Source organism: Babylonia areolata, chromosome 26 (genome assembly GCF_041734735.1).
Source record: "Babylonia areolata isolate BAREFJ2019XMU chromosome 26, ASM4173473v1, whole genome shotgun sequence".
Classification (NCBI taxonomy): domain Eukaryota; kingdom Metazoa; phylum Mollusca; class Gastropoda; order Neogastropoda; family Buccinidae; genus Babylonia; species Babylonia areolata.
Window position 1 is genome coordinate 7,531,224 of NC_134901.1, and position 17,860 is coordinate 7,549,083.

Here is a 17,860-nt window from a genome sequence, read left to right on the forward strand (position 1 = left end):
TGTGTTGTGTAGTTTTATAGGGGAGGGCACTGTTGTGTTGTGTAGTTATTTATGGGAGGGGGCTGTTGTGTTGTGTAGTTATGTAGGGGAGGTCACTGTTGTGTTGTGTAGTTTTATAGGGGAGGGCACTGTTGTGTTGTATGGTTATGTAAGGGAGGGCACTGTTATGTTTTGTGTAGTTTTTCAGGGGAGGGGACTATAAAGTTATATAGGGGAGGGGACTGTAGAGTTATATAGGGGAGGGGAGCTTTAGGGTTATATAGGGGAGGGGACTGTAGAGTTGTATTGGGGACTGTAGAGTTGTATAGGGGAGGGACTGTAGAGTTGTATAGGGGAGGGACTGTAGAGTTGTATAGGGGACTGTAGAGTTGTATAGGGGAGGGACTGTAGAGTTGTATAGGGGACTGTAGAGTTGTATAGGGGAGGGACTGTAGAGTTGTATAGGGGAGGGACTGTAGAGTTGTATAGGGGACTGTAGAGTTGTATAGGGGAGGGGGCTGTAGAGTTGTATAGGGGACTGTAGAGTTGTATAGGGGAGGGGACTGTAGAGTTGTATAGGGGAGGGGGCTGTAGAGTTGTATAGGGGAGGGGACTGGAGTTCTATAGGGGACTGTAGAGTTGTATAGGGGAGGGGACTGTAGAGTTGTATAGGGGAGGGGATTGTAGAGTTATATAGGGGAGGGGAACTTTAGGGTATAGGGGAGGGGACTGTGGAGTTGTATAGGGGAGGGGGCTGTAGAGTTGTATAGGGGAGGGGACTGTAGAGTTGTATAGGGAAGGGGACTGTAGAGTTGTATAGGGAAGGGGGCTGTAGAGTTGTATAGGGGAGGGGACTGTAGAGTTGTATAGGGAAGGGGACTGTAGAGTTGTATAGGGGAGGGGGCTGTAGAGTTGTATAGGGAAGGGGACTGTAGATTTGTATAGGGGACTGTGGAGTTGTATAGGGGAGGGGACTGTAGAGTTGTATAGGGGACTGTAGAGTTGTATAGGGGAGGGGACTGTAGAGTTGTATAGGGGAGGGGGCTGTAGAGTTGTATAGGGGACTGTAGAGTTGTATAGGGGAGGGGGCTGTAGATTTGTATAGGGGACTGTAGAGTTGTATAGGGGAGGGGACTGTAGAGTTATATAGGGGAGTGTAGAGTTGTATAGGGGAGGGGACTGTAGAGTTATATAGGGGAGCATAGAGTTGTATAGGGGAGGGGACTATAGGGTATGTAGGGGAGGGGACTATAGAGTTATGTAGGGGAGTGGACTGTAGAGTTGTATAGCTTCATCCTGTGTGTGCTATATGCGAAGTGATGTGTGTGTTGTGTACTACACGTTGTATGTGTTGTGTGCTACATGCTATGTGTTGTGTTGCAGACATTGTGTTCCTGGTGTGTCTCACCTCCACGGTGTTCATCTTCTCCGAGGTCAGGAAATGGTTTTCCCGCTCCAGAGTCAAGTCCAGTCAGCCTGAAGAGGAGATTGGTTTCTTCCAGGGTGACAATATAGTATAGCAGTGGACGGTAGATGGTGGCTTCTGTCACTGGCTGGAGGCACTGGGGTCTGGCAAGAAGTGTGTGAATGAGGGTGGTGTGTGTGTGCGTGTGTCAGGGGTGTGGGGGGTAGGGGTGGTGACGGTCAAGGCCAGCACTCAGTGTGCTGTGTGTGTGTGTGCAGTGAGCAGTGGGTAGGGGACTGATGCTACGTCTTCAGAGGGTTTTCAGCATTTCCTGGTGTCTGCAGATCAGTCATTGGTCTGATATTGCCATGATACAAAAATGAAAATCGATGTACTGTTTTGTTTTGTTTTTTTTCTATATTTTGATAATTATCTGTTTGAATGTTTTAAGAGTATATTTCATGAATAGGTTTGTTATTACTTTTGTTGGTTTACATGTATCAATGTAAATCTCCCCCCCTCTCCTTCCCCTCCCCCCTACCCTTTTAAGTTGTATATCTGTCCGTGTGTGTGTGTGTGTGTGTGTGTGTGCTGTGTTCTTTTGACTTGTGAAGGACAGCAGTCTTTGCCCCTTTTCCACAGGGTCTTTGGACTTTAATTCACAGAGTGAGTGAGTGAAGCAACGATGACCTGTCCACTCCACATTGTTTGGTCATCGTGTGGTGTGAATGTCTGCACCGTTTTGTGTGCACCATGTTACTGCACTTTTGGATCAAAGATTATATTTCGGGTTTCTTGTGATGGGGTTTCTGGTGCATGCTGAGCTCTCTGGTTGACAGTTGATCGTTACAGGACAGGTTCTGGTCGTTGGTAACTGGGTTGGTTCTCTTTAATTGATATTGTTGGTGGGGTTTGTATGAGGGCTGTTGATGCAGCAGGATTCTGGATTATGTTTTTATGGTGATTGCTGTTTAAACTGAACATGTCTGTTGATGTTTTATTGCATCTGATCAAAGATTGTTGGCGTGTTTTTGATGTAGGATGATGATGTTGGGTGGAGGCTGCAGTCTAGCGGGGAGAAGAATTTTAAGAAGCTGCAGAGCAACAGGATGAAGATCTCTCACACACCTGTGTGCTGTTGACATGATCTGATGGAGGGATCTCTGTTGGTGGGCTGGACTGGGAGCACACACTGACTGACACACTGCCATAAACACAGGATGACATGCGCGTCGTGACAAACACTGTGACTAACACAGTACGACAAACACTTGATGACTCGTGCAGCATTGCCACAAACACACCATGAGAAACGCGTTATGACACACATTATGACAAACACAAGACAATGTGACAAACAGAACATGACACACATTAGAGCAAACACACTTTGAGAAACACATGTCGCACATTATGACACACACATTACAACAAACGGAGTTTGACATAAAAATTATGACAAGCACACTATGAGAAGCTGGTGGTGGCAAACATTTTACAACAAACACAATGACAAACACATTATGACAGTTAGGACAAACACATGATGACAAACAGGGCAAATATGATGATGGACATTAGGACAAACACATGATGACAAACAAAACAAACACGAGGACAAACAGGACAAACACATGATGACAAACACATGATGAGGGACATAAACGTGAGCAGTGAGCAGCAGAACAAAGTGAGGGGTCAAACTGCTGGCTGTGTGACTGTGCAGTCAGTGTGGTGTGAAGGATCTCTCACCTGGCCGTGTGACTGTGCAGTCAGTGTGGTGTGGAGGATCTCTCACCTGGCCGTGTGACTGTGCAGTCAGTGTGGTGTGGAGGATCCCTCACCTGGCCGTGTGACTGTGCAGTCAGTGTGGTGTGGAGGATCTCTCACCTGGCCGTGTGACTGTGCAGTCAGTGTGATGTGGAGGATCCCTCACCGGGCTGTGTGACTGTGCAGTCAGTGTGGTGTGAAGGATCTCTCACCTGGCCGTGTGACTGTGCAGTCAGTGTGGAGGATCCCTCACCTGGCTGTGTGACTGTGCAGTCAGTGTGGTGTGGAGGATCCCTCACCAAGTTGTGTGACTGTGCAGTCAGTGTGGTGTGGAGGATCCCTCACCTGGCCGTGTGACTGTGCAGTCAGTGTGGTGTGGAGGATCTCTCACCTGGCCGTGTGACTGTGCAGTCAGTGTGGTGTGGAGGATCCCTCACCTGGCTGTGTGACTGTGCAGTCAGTGTGGTGTGGAGGATCTCTCACCTGGCCGTGTGACTGTGCAGTCAGTGTGGTGTGGAGGATCTCTCACCTGGCCGTGTGACTGTGCAGTCAGTGTGGTGTGAAGGATCTCTCACCTGGCCGTGTGACTGTGCAGTCAGTGTGGAGGATCCCTCACCTGGCTGTGTGACTGTGCAGTCAGTGTGGTGTGGAGGATCCCTCACCAAGTTGTGTGACTGTGCAGTCAGTGTGGTGTGGAGGATCCCTCACCTGGCCATGTGACTGTGCAGTCAGTGTGGTGTGGAGGATCTCTCACCTGGCCGTGTGACTGTGCAGTCAGTGTGGAGGATCCCTCACCTGGCTGTGTGACTGTGCAGTCAGTGTGGAGGATCCCTCACCTGGCTGTGTGACTGTGCAGTCAGTGTGGTGTGGAGGATCCCTCACCAAGTTGTGTGACTGTGCAGTCAGTGTGGTGTGGAGGATCCCTCACCTGGCTGTGTGACTGTGCAGTCAGTGTGGTGTGAAGGATCTCTCACCTGGCCATGTGACTGTGCAGTCAGTGTGGTGTGGAGGATCTCTCACCTGGCCATGTGACTGTGCAGTCAGTGTGGAGGATCCGTCACCTGGCTGTGTGACTGTGCAGTCAGTGTGGTGTGGAGGATCCCTCACCTGGCCGTGTGACTGTGCAGTCAGTGTGATGTGGAGGATCCCTCACCGGGCTGTGTGACTGTGCAGTCAGTGTGGTGTGAAGGATCTCTCACCTGGCCGTGTGACTGTGCAGTCAGTGTGGAGGATCCCTCACCTGGCCGTGTGACTGTGCAGTCAGTGTGGTGTGGAGGATCCCTCACCTGGCCGTGTGACTGTGCAGTCAGTGTGGTGTGGAGGATCCCTCACCTGGCTGTGTGACTGTGCAGTCAGTGTGGTGTGGAGGATCCCTCACCTGGCCGTGTGACTGTGCAGTCAGTGTGGTGTGGAGGATCCCTCACCTGGCTGTGTGACTGTGCAGTCAGTGTGGTGTGGAGGATCCCTCACCTGGCTGTGTGACTGTGCAGTCAGTGTGGTGTGGAGGATCCCTCACCTGGCCGTGTGACTGTGCAGTCAGTGTGGTGTGGAGGATCCCGCACCTGGCTACAGGACATCACAAATATTACCTCCCTCTGTCTCCATCTCCTTTTTTCAGTGTATGTATTTTTAAAGTAATTTTATTGGGATGGGGAATGGGAATGGGCGACTACGTTACATTGTGTCTGTACATACATGATAGATATCCGCAGCGCTGTGAGTGTTGTACCATGTGGTTGACAGCGCGAGGGCCACATGGATGTCAGTGAGCTGTGTTCACACACACAGCACTGCCTCTGTCTTGTTCTGCTGCTGTGACAATGTCTGTGTTGGGCGTTGGCATTGGAAAGGGTCAGTGTCCGTCTTGTGGCCAGACAAAGTTTGACATTCCTCAAACACTGCAATAAAGAAAATTTTTTTTGTGGCATCTGGTCTTTTAATATTGTTTATCAGCAAGCATTTCTTATTGGTGGTGTTCTGTTTTTCACAAGTCCTGTCTCATAGTCCCCCTGAAAACAGCGTATCACTACTTAGAGTATATGGCAGGGGTAAAAATGGTCAGACATGTAAAGGCCCACCCGTGTATACAAGTGAACGTGGGAATCGCAGCCCATGAACGAAGAAGAAGACAGCTCCTATCTAAACAGTGCATTCCTGAAAATGTGTCATCCCTGCAGACAGCAAATCAAAGTGTGTTCCCTGTCCAGGCAGTACAACAGCCCAGTTTGGGGCTGTTCCCATTAACTCTTTCGCCACCAAGTTTCGCCAGATATTCTAAACTCGACGTTGTCAGTCACATGATCTGATTCATGTCAGAAAACACAGTGGACTAGTTCACTTCAAAGTCGGTCAAGGGGGGAAGGTTAGTCAGTTCCTGTTGCGCAGGAAAGTTGGCTGCGGCTGTCAAGCTTTGTTACAATGTGAAAGACAGTCCCTTTAACTCTCTCCGGATGACGGAATGCGTGAGCATTCCTACATAAAGTGTATTCGGATTCGGACGACGGAATGGAATAGCATTTTCCAAAAAATAAAAATCCATCATGCGCTGTACACGCAATTTTGTGATTAGCCAAGCAGTGTGCTATTCTGGGTCACTCCACAACTGAATGGTATGATTGGCCACCCTGTCATGTGTGGCCTGTCTCGCACACACGCTGACAAAGTCACTGACTGGTCGCCTGCTCGTGTGCCAGCCTGTTAGAAAAGTGGCGTCTGAAGCAGGTTCTTATCAAAATGTTGCAGAGCAAACAAGGCAACGATGGCAACGTTTTAGTGTTGCCGAAGTATTTGAAATGCTACAAACTGAAGGGTCAGACACTGAAGAGGTGGATGATGATGAAGAAGAAAGTGAATTAAGTGCAGAAAGCGAGCATGTGTATGGTGAGTCGGGGTGAAAAATTGGCATTATTTTCTACATAATGGCAAAACTGTAAATATAAGATGAGAATTTTTTTTTTTTTTTTTATGTAATAGCCCAACACATAATAAACCAGCTCTGAAAGTTTCATTTTCTTACCTGTATTTTGTATTGTTTGTAATTTTTTCAAACCCTTGCAAATGGACCGTCTGTGGGGAAAAGCAAGGGAGAAAACTTGCTGTCCGGAGTGAGTTAACATGACCCTTTGAAATTGCTGGTGAACTGTTTGGTCAGCTTAAGTCGCCTGTGATGGTGAAAGAGTCAAGCATATTGTCTTTAAAATGTACAGAGATCTGAACAAGAAGCAGATGGCTCAAATGTATTTTTGAAAAATTGTACAAAGAAAAAAAATGCACAACTGAGCACAACTACCATGGTAGCAGCATTGAGATAAACAAACTGAAATGATTTATGGTGCACCTTGTTGAGGAGAAGAGTAATAGCCATCTTGATTGGTTTGCCAGGCAGGAATTTGCTGCGAGTAATGGCTGCCTCTTTCCTGGGCCTGCTATGTTTTGTGTATACACTTCTTTTTCTTGTTTTTTGGCCTGAAGTTTTGGGTTGTAGGTGGTTTTGTTTTTAATGCCTGTGATGTTTGTGTGGGCAAACACAGTGACAGTGTGAGTGATGTGTGTGGGGGCAGTCTGTGAGAATGTGAATCATGTACCACAGTGCAGCTACCTAAACGGTAGGATCTGCAAATCTCTAAATGAAAGGTACAAGTTATTAACTGTCGGCAATATTTGAGTGGAGATGAAGTTTTGTCAGTGTACGGTGAGGGTGCGGGTGGCAGGCAGTGTCAAACTGAATCTGGTGACAAGGTGGTGTAGTTTGGGATTTACTTTAAAGACTTGGTCTGTGTTGGTTTTTTCAGTAGTTGACAGCATAAAACAAGAGTTGTCCTTTCCCCCCTTTTCTTCTTTTATCAGGTGTCAGCATCACTGTTCGACAGTACTGACGTCAGTCACTTCTTTCGTCGTCACTGTAAAGTCTGACACACTGTGCAGCTAGCAGCAAAGCCCGTCCTGGGGATCCAGTTTACAAAAAAACAATTATTGGTGTCATTTTTTCACTAGGAAATGCCAAAAAACGTGATGTGTAGAAATGATATTAGGTGTCATTGGTATCTGAACAAACATATGAGGCACATATGGGAGGAAAAAAACCAAGGAACAGACCTCAAACTGCATTTATTTCAGAATGACCTGTATTTTATGTTGCACACCTGTGGTGTCAGTGTTCAGTGCTGTTGCAGTTAGTGGTGTCATCTTTACATGTGGAGGGTGGATTCTCCCTCTCACCCCTCATGGCAGTCCGTGGTTTCATCTTACCACGTGGATTCTGTCCCCTGCCCCCCACCCCTGTTAAATCAGTGGACTAATTGTGATGATGCAGACAGTAAGTGACTGTGCTCAGAACAAGATGTTGGGGTTGATGTATTTACTTTGGGTGTTAAGAAGAGATGGGTGACACATCTCTAAGTGGCCATCATGTCATGTTCCATGTGCTTTCTTTGATGTCCTGTAGTGCTCAGTTCTCTCTTCTTCGTGTGGGTGACAGAATGGGGTTTCAAGGATCCCACACAGAGGGGGTGGCTGTGATGTTGGGAGTGAAGTGTGATCACCAAGATCTCTAACTGGCTGGAGGCAATAACAGCATGCTATGGGGAGAGAGTGGGTGGGTGCTTTTTTTTTTTTTTTTTTTTTTTTTAACCACTGGTAACAAGGAGGTGGCAGAGATCTAAAGTCACTGGAAAATGGAGTAACTTTCGATGGACGGATCAACTTCAAATACTCATTCTCTCACACACACAATCTTTATTAGAATGTATATGAACACATTTCATTTAATGTAGAACAAGTGTATAGATTATGATCACTAACTTATCTGTGAATTAAAACATGCATAAACCGTTATCAACATGTCAGTATATTATGTGTCGGAGTATGAGAGTGAGCAGTATGGTAGAGATGTGTAATGCTATGTACACTCAATCCTTTCAAACCAAATAAAGGAAAATGGGAGGACAGGAAAACAGGCTAGTTACAAGTGCTTGTGCTTTTTTTTCTGGGATCTTTAACCATTATAGCTCAACCTTTTTTTCTTCTTTTTTTGTTTTGTTGTTCCCTTGGAGTGCTGAATTTATCTGTAACTCAAAGCTGGGGTATTTTTTGCTAACAGACATGTAGGGATACTACCACACAGTCAAAATGAAGGACAGCAAACACAGGCAGGCAGCAGTCATCAGTGTAACTCACTGTGGCCTGACCTGTCATCAGTGTAACCCACTGTGGCCTGACCTGTCATCAGTGTAACTCTGTAACCCACTGTGGCCTGACCTGTCATCAGTGTAACTCAGTAACCCACTGTGGCCTGACCTGTCATCAGTGTAACTCTGTAACCCACTGTGGCCTGACCTGTCATCAGTGTAACTCACTGTGGCCTGACCTGTCATCAGTGTAACTCACTGTCACAAGTCTGCTGCAAGGGAGGGCGGAGACACCTGGCTCCAGTATTCACTCATTTGGGTTGTGATGAAGCTGACTTGGAATCATACTTTTTTTTTTTTTTTTTAGTATCATCTGTGAGAACTTTACAAATAACTGAAGTTCGAATTATGGCACTATGATGTCAGCATCCAGCTCTAATAAATGTCCGACTGGAGCTTTGAATACTTCTGTCTATAAGATCAGTGACGGAAATTAATGCCGCACCCCAACTCCATTCCTTGCACCACATGGGCCACCAGTTTCTTCTCTGTGTAGTGTATTTAAAAACTGGTGAAGGAAAGCTTCAGGCACATACACCCTTGTGCACCCACCCCTTTCCTTTCCAACCCACAAAAAAAAAAGAAAGAAATAAAGTACACGCAGCAGTTCACAATCATACAACAGTGAACACAACAGTTTGCTTCATCACAATGGTATCAATCAACACACAGACTGTACATGTAAATGAGTTGCGCACAGTGTGATCACAGACAATACTGGACGTGTGGAGGTGTGGCTGCAATGATTTACACAACACTGACATCCCTGCTGAACAAACTTCACAGGATGCAGCACGTTGAAGATCACCTGTACACATCCAGCAGGCATCTTTTGTTGTTGTTCTCTCTCTTCAACCTGATCATTGTTGTCAAGAGGACAGACACAGATGAACACGGACAGGCATGTAAAACACCTGCCATCTTCTACGCCAGAAGTGACCAGGTCAGCGGCCAGAACCTTGGACTGCCCCTGCCACTCACTGACCTGTCTCTGATATCTGTAGTGGTCCATCTTGACCAATATCTACAGTGGTCCATTTTGACATATCTACAATGGTCCATCTTGACTGATATCTACAGTGGTCCATCTTGATATATCTACAGTGGTCCATCTTGCAGAACTGTGTGTGTGTGTAGAGACGCCACCCATGACATCGGCCAAGTGAAGATGCTGATTTTACACACAGCCTGTCACCAGCTATCGTCCTATCCAGGCATCACCAGCCAAGGCATCACCAGCCAGCAGCCCGGACATGTCAAACCCAAGTCGCCCACACACAAACCAGCGGACAGATCCAACTTCCAAAATAAAACGAACAAAACACTGAGCAGCCCACACCTCACTGGTAGGGACAGCAGTTGTCGTCATCCACAGCCCAACTGAACCCCACCACCCCTCCTTCTCCCTCCCCACAATGTGAAGTCACAGCTCTCATCCCACCTTCCACACACACACAGCTCTAGGTGGTGAGGGTGGTGATGAGGGCCTGGATGTTGTGAGGGTGGTGATGAGGGCCTGGATATTGTGGTGAGGGTGGTAATGAGGGCCTGGATGTGGTGAGGGTGGTAATGAGGGTCTGGATGTTGTGAGGGTGGTGATGAGGGCCTGGATATTGTGGTGAGGGTGGTGATGAGGGCCTGGATATTGTGGTGAGGGTGGTAATGAGGGCCTGGATGATGTGGGATCTAGGTGGTGAGGGTGGTGATTCTTTCTTTTTCTTTTGTGTTCGTGGGCTGCAACTCCCACGTTCACTCGTATATACGCGAGTGGGCTTTTATGTGTATGACCATTTTTAACCCGCCATGTAGGCAGCCATACTCCGCTTTCAGGGATGTGTATGCTGGGTATGTTCTTGTTTCCATAACCCACCGAATGCTGATATGGATTACAGGATCTTTATCGTGCGTATTTGATCTTCTGCTTGCGTATACACATGAAAGAGGTTTAGGCACTGGCAGGTCTGCACATATGTTGACCTGGGAGATCGGAAAAATCTCCACCCTTCACCCACCAGGCGCTGTCACTGTGATTCGAACCCGGGACCCTCAGATTGAAAGTCCAACACTTTAACCATTCAGCTATTGCGGCCGTCGAGGGTGGTGATGAGGGCCTGGATGATGTGGGATCTAGGTGGTGATGAGGGCCTGTATGTTATGGGATCTAGGTGGTGAGGATGGTGATGAGGGCATGGATGATGTTAGATCTAGGTGGTGAGGGTGGTGATGAGGGCCTGGATGTTGTGGGATCTAGGTGGTGAGGGTGGTGATGAGGGTCTGGATGATGTGGGATCTAGGTGGTGAGGGTGGTGATGAGGGCCTGGATGATGTGGGATCTAGGTGGTGAGGGTGGTGATGAGGGCCTGGATGTTGTGGGATCTAGGTGGTGATGAGGGCCTGGATGATGTGGGATCTAGGTGGTGAGGGTGGTGATGAGGGCCTGGATGATGTGGGATCTAGGTGGTGAGGGTGGTGATGAGGGCCTGGATGGTGTTAGATCTAGGTGGTGAGGGTGGTGATGAGGGCCTGGATGTTCGGGGATCTAGGTGGTGAGGGTGGTGATGAGGGCCTGGATGTTGTGGGATCTAGGTGGTGAGGGTGGTGATGAGGGCCTGGATGTTGTGGGATCTAGGTGGTGAGGGTGGTGATGAGGGCCTGGATGATGTGGGATCTAGGTGGTGAGGGTGGTGATGAGGGCCTGGATGATGTTAGATCTAGGTGGTGATGAGGGCCTGGATGTTCGGGGATCTAGGTGGTGAGGGTGGTGATGAGGGCCTGGATGTTGTGGGATCTAGGTGGTGAGGGTGGTGATGAGGGCCTGGATGATGTGGGATCTAGGTGGTGAGGGTGGTGATGAGGGCCTGGATGATGTGGGATCTAGGTGGTGAGGGTGGTGATGAGGGCCTGGATGATGTTAGATCTAGGTGGTGAGGGTGGTGATGAGGGCCTGGATGTTCGGGGATCTAGGTGGTGAGGGTGGTGATGAGGGCCTGGATGTTCTGGGAGCAGGTGACGTGCTCCATGCTGTGTCCCTCAGCCTGCACAGTCTTCAGACAGGCCCTCATCCGCCCCACAGTGTTCACCCCTTTCATCGCCACCTTTGCCTGAAACACACACACCACACATTTCAAATGGCCACCTTTGCCTGAAACACACACACCACACACACACCACACATTTCAAATCGCCACCTTTGCCTGAAACACACACACCACACATTTCAAATGGCCACCTTCGCCTGAAACACACACACCACACATTTCAAATGGCCACCTTCGCCTGAAACACACACACCACACATTTCAAATGGCCACCTTTGCCTGAAACACACACACCACACATTTCAAATGGCCACCTTTGCCTGAAACACAAACACCACACATTTCAAATGGCCACCTTTGCCTGAAACACACACACCACACATTTCAAAAGGCCACCTTTGCCTGAAACACACACACCACACATTTCAAATGGCCACCTTTGCCTGAAACACACACACCACACATTTCAAATGGCCACCTTTGCCTGAAACACACACACCACACATTTCAAATGGCCACCTTCGCCTGAAACACACACACCACACATTTCAAATGGCCACCTTCACCTGAAACACACACACCACACACACACCACACATTTCAAATGGCCACCTTTGCCTGAAACACACACACCACACATTTCAAATGGCCACCTTCACCTGAAACACACACACCACACATTTCAAATGGCCACCTTCGCCTGAAACACACATACCACACATTTCAAATGGCCACCTTCGCCTGAAACACACACACCACACATTTCAAATGGCCACCTTCACCTGAAACACACACACCACACATTTCAAATGGCCACCTTCACCTGAAACACACACACCACACACACACCACACATTTCAAATGGCCACCTTTGCCTGAAACACACACACCACACATTTCAAATGGCCACCTTCACCTGAAACACACACACCACACATTTCAAATGGCCACCTTCGCCTGAAACACACATACCACACATTTCAAATGGCCACCTTCACCTGAAACACACACATGCCACACATTTCAAATGGCCACCTTCACCTGAAACACACATTTCAAATCGCAACCTTCACCTGAAAACACACACACCACACATTTCAAATGGCCACCTTTGCCTGAAACACACACCACACATTTCAAATGGCCACCTTCGCCTGAAACACACATACCACACATTTTAAATGGCCACCTTCACCTGAAACACACACATGCCACACATTTCAAATGGCCACCTTCACCTGAAACACACATGCCACACATTTCAAATGGCCACCTTCACCTAAAACACACACACCACACACAAATTCCAATGGGCCAACAGCAAAGTCAGAGCTGTAAGATCAATGGTTTCTTCACCGCAGTGGGAATTAATCTACAGCTTAGTCGTTAGTGAAGGACTATGACACTCAAACTAGGAGGCAAGGTTGCACTGGCTCTAAGTGCTGCAGCATTTGGGGCTACTTGGCATCTGGAGACCATTTCAACACCCAACAGTCTAAAAGTCTTATTGACTGAGTGGGGATGTAACTTTAGCAAGATACTCTCCACTGTTTTCTTCTTCTGCGTTTGTGGGCTGCAACTCCCATGTTCACTCGTATGCACACGAGTGGGCTGTTATGTGTATGACCGTTTTTACCCCGCCATGTAGGCAGCCATACTCTGCTTTCGGGGGTGGTGGTCACTGTTATCAAATTCTATTCCAGACAGTCAGGACGTCAGCTGCCTCCTGCGCTGTCCTGACAGTCACACCGAAAGTAGTTGACTGTCATACAGACCCATACATCACCATAGTAATAATAATGATAATAATGCAGACTGACACTCAATCCCCCTAGATAGATCACAATAAAAAGTGTTACATACATATTACATACATACACTCACGTGTGTATGATGTACATACACAAACACACGCATACACACACACACAGCCACCAGAAAATCAAGAAGTACATAAATCAAAAAGATGAAAGGCAGAATAGAAGTGGCCATTTTTTCGATAACTTTTTAAATGAAGTGAGGAATGTATGTGACAGACTGAGGTAGTTTGTTCCACATGACTGGGCCACGTCGGGACAAAGAGCGCCACTTTCAGGAGTCAAGCGCTGAGAGCTTGGTCTCCGATTGAGGATAGGCGCTACATAAGTACTCATATCATCACTCACTTCAATGTTTCACCATTTCAACAACGGTAATGGGCAAGGAAAACTGCACTGATCTCGCCAGGTCTCCCAGCTAAGTGATGTTTCCCCATGGCATGACCCAAGTCAGCACTGATCACAGGTATTTCTTCTGGAATATTTCTATCAAACTGTCAGGGAAGGCTTGCTGATGAAGAAGTACCTGTACCAGCACATCTTGTCCACACACAAAACACAGCCAACATATGTAACCAGACAAAGATGTGTGGACACACAACACTTGTACACACAACACAGCAATGTCTGACAGAGGACACAGGACACATATACACACTACACAGCAGTGTATGACAGAGGACACACAACACAGCAGTGTGTGACAGAGGACACACAACACATGTACACACAACACAGCAGTGTGTGACAGAGGACACACAACACATGTACACACAACACAGCAGTGTGTGACAGAGGACACACAACACATGCACACACTACACAGCAGTGTGTGACAGAGGACACAGGACACATGTACACACAACACAGCAGTGTGTGACAGAGAACACACAACACATGTACACACTACACAGCAGTGTGTGACAGAGGACACACAGCACATGCACACACTATACAGCAGTGTGTGACAGAGGACACAGGACACATGTACACACTACACAGCAGTGTGTGACAGAGGACACAGGACACATGTACACACTACACAGCAGTGTGTGACAGAGGACACACAGCACATGCACACACTATACAGCAGTGTGTGACAGAGGACACAGGACACATGTACACACAACACCAGTGTGTGACAGAGGACACACAACACAACAGTGTGTGACAAAGGACACACAACACATGTACACACAACACAGCAGCGTGTGACAGAGGACACACAACACAGCAGTGTATGACAGAGCTGAGAGGACACACAACACATGTACACACAACACAGTAGTGTGTGACAGAGGACACGTGACACGTGTACACACAACACAGCAGTGTGTGACAGAGGACACGTGACACGTGTACACACAACACAGCAGTGTGTGACAGAGGACACACAACACAGCAGTGTGTGACAGAGCTGAGAGGACACATGACACATGTACACACAACACAGCAGTGTCTGACAGAGGACACAGGACACATGTACACACAACACAGCAGTGTGTAACAGAGGACACATAACACATGTACACACAACACAGCAGTGTGTAACAGAGGACACACAACAAATGTACACACAACACAGCAGTGTGTAACAGAGGACACATAACACATGTACACACTACACAGCAGTGTGTGACGGAGGACACATGTACACACAACACAGCAGTGTGTGACAGAAGACACACAACACAGCAGCGTGTGACAGAGGAGACAGGACACATCAGTATCTGACAGAGCACACACCTTGTGGTTGTTGTGAGCCAGGGCCCACAGGGCGGACGCTGCCAGTGTCTGCAGCTGGCTGTTGTCTGAATCCTCCACCATCTCCACACAGCACCGGATCACATTCTCTGTCAACACCACATCACATTCTCCGTCAACACCACATCACATTCTCCGTCAACACCACATCACATTCTCCGTCAACACCACATCACATTCTCCGTCAACATCACATCACATTCTCCATCAACCCCACATCACATTCTCCGTCAACATCACATCACATTCTCCATCAACCCCACATCACATTCTCCATCAACTCCACATCACATTCTCCATCAACCCCACATCACATTCTCCGTCAACCCCACATCACATTCTCCGTCAACCCCACATCACATTCTCTGTCAACACCACATCACATTCTCCATCAACCCCACATCACATTCTCCGTCAACATCACATCACATTCTCTGTCAACATCACATCAAACTCTGTTAACATCACATCACATTCTCTGTCAACAATACATCGCACTCCCTGTCAAAATCACATTCTCTGTCAACAACACATAACACTCCCTGTTAAAATCACATTCTCTGTCAACAACATATCACATTCCCTGTTAAAACCACATTCTCTGTCAACACCACATCACATTCTCTGCCAACACCACACCACATTCTCTGCCAACACCACATCACATTCTCTGTCAACACCACATCAAACTATGTCAACACTACACATTCTGCCAACACCACATCACATTCTCTGTCAACATCACATCATCTGTCAACACCACATTCTCTGTCAACACAACACAGGATCACATTCTTTGTCAACATCATATTCTCTGGCGCCATGGGATCACATACACACACAACCCACAAAGCCGCACACACACACAATACACAACACAAACACTAAACAACCCCACACACACGCCACAGCACACCCACCATTGGCCAGAAGTTTGGGTTTGTTGGCGGCATGGCAACACATGTTGCGCAGCACTAGCACGGCACACTCCTGACAGTGAGGAGATGCGAACCCGTTCTCCATGAAGTCCAGCAGCACAGTCAGACACTCTGGAAACACACACACACACACACACACACACACAGAAACACACACACACACACATACATAATACAGTGTTGTTCCCTCAGAGGGAAAGCAGTCGGCTCAAAGAGTTTGTCTTGGGAGAGTTTTACATTTATGCTCCCACTTACAGCACAGTACAGGACAGTAGAGGAGTGATAACAAGCTCCCTGAACAGAATGGTAAATGTCTTAAAGCACATGATGTTATTAACTGCCGGGAATCAAATACAACACACCCCAAATATCACTCTTATCTTGTGCTGAAACTGGCCCTTCTCTTCCTTATGGGATCATAAGAATTGGACACCCACGTGATAACTGGTATACTGAAATGCTGCAATTACAGGTAACATTTTTCTGATAGCTTGTATTGAAATGCATGATGGCATGGCTGACAGACAATGATTCCCATGGCCTTTCCGGCCACTTTGCTTATATCACAAATTGACAAAAGCTTACAGTTGGGCCAACAGCAGAGTAAGCGCTGTATGATCAATGGCTTCTCTACCGCAGTGGAAATTCATTTACAGCTTAGTCTTTTGTGAAGGACTATAACTCTCACACTAGGAGGCAAGGTTGCACTGACTCTTAGTGCTGCAATCTTGGGGGCTAGTTGGCCTTTGGGAACCATCCCAGCGCCGACTGTCCTAAAACCCTCTTGGCCAAGAGAGTGGGAATATAACTTAGGCAAGACACTCTCCACTATAATTGAATTCTAGGCCAGATAGTAAGGACAGCGTTTGCCTCCTCTGCTGTTTCTGATGGTCACAGTAGGACATGACGGACTATCCCACAATACAGTTCCACAGACACAACTATCCTACAATACAGTTCCACGGACACAACCATCCCACAATACAGTTCCACGGACACAACTATCCTACAATACAGTTCCACGGACACAACTATCCCACAATGCAGTTTCATGGACACAACTATCCCACAATACAGTTCCACAGACAACTATCCCACAATACAGTTCCACGGACACAACTATCCCACAATACAGTTCCATGGACACAACTAGCCCACAATACAGTTCCACGGACACAACTATCCTACAATACAGTTCCACGGGCACAACTTTCCTACAATACAGTTCCACGGACACAATCATCCCACAACACAGTTCCACAGACACAATTATCCTACAATACAGTTCCACGGGCACAACTATCCTACAATACAGTTCCACGGACACAATTATCCTACAATGCAGTTCCACGGGCACAACTATCCTACAATACAGTTCCATGGACACAACTATCCCACAATACAGTTCCACAGACACAACTATCCCACAATACAGTTCCATGGACATGACTATCCCACAATACAGTTCCATAGACACAACTATCCCACAATACAGTTCCATGGACACAACTATCCCACAATACAGTTCCACAGACACAACTATCCCACAATACAGTTCCACGGACACAACTATCCTACAATACAGTTCCACGGACACAACTAGCCCACAATACAGTTCCACAGACAACTATCCCACAATACAGTTCCACAGACAACTATCCCACAATACAGTTCCACAGACACAACTATCCCACAATACAGTTCCACAGACAACCATCCCACAATCCAGTTCCACAGACAACCATCCCACAATCCAGTTCCACAGACACAACTATCCCACAATACAGTTCCACGGACACAACTAGCCCACAATACAGTTCCACAGACAACTAGCCCACAATACAGTTCCACAGACAACTATCCCACTATACAGTTCCACAGACAACTATCCCACAATACAGTTCCATGGACACAACTATCCCACAATACAGTTCCACACACAACTATCCCACAATACAGTTCC

General features: G+C 47.4%; 2 protein-coding genes across 3 annotated transcripts in view; one reads left to right on the forward strand and one right to left on the reverse strand.

Moving 5' to 3' along the window:
• LOC143300405 (calcium-transporting ATPase type 2C member 1-like) overlaps positions 1 to 3,648 on the forward strand; it is a 52,471-nt gene extending 48,823 nt beyond the window's left edge. The window contains exon 24 of the mRNA XM_076614044.1: positions 1,363 to 3,648. Coding sequence (XP_076470159.1) covers positions 1,363 to 1,499 — 137 coding nt within the window. The 3' untranslated portion in view covers positions 1,500 to 3,648. The remainder of the gene's footprint in view (positions 1 to 1,362) is intronic.
• Positions 3,649 to 9,801: 6,153 nt separating this feature from the next.
• The window catches only part of LOC143300404 (rotatin-like), an 87,203-nt gene continuing 79,144 nt past the window's right edge, over positions 9,802 to 17,860 (reverse strand). Inside the window, exons 45-47 of one of the 2 annotated variants that reach the window (XM_076614042.1) lie at positions 15,880 to 16,008; positions 14,942 to 15,048; positions 9,802 to 11,441 (exon numbers count right to left, since the gene is read on the reverse strand). In XM_076614042.1, coding sequence (XP_076470157.1) covers positions 11,301 to 11,441; positions 14,942 to 15,048; positions 15,880 to 16,008 — 377 coding nt within the window. In that variant the 3' untranslated portion in view covers positions 9,802 to 11,300. The remainder of the gene's footprint in view (positions 11,442 to 14,941; positions 15,049 to 15,879; positions 16,009 to 17,860) is intronic. The other variant, XM_076614043.1, reaches the window with a different exon arrangement.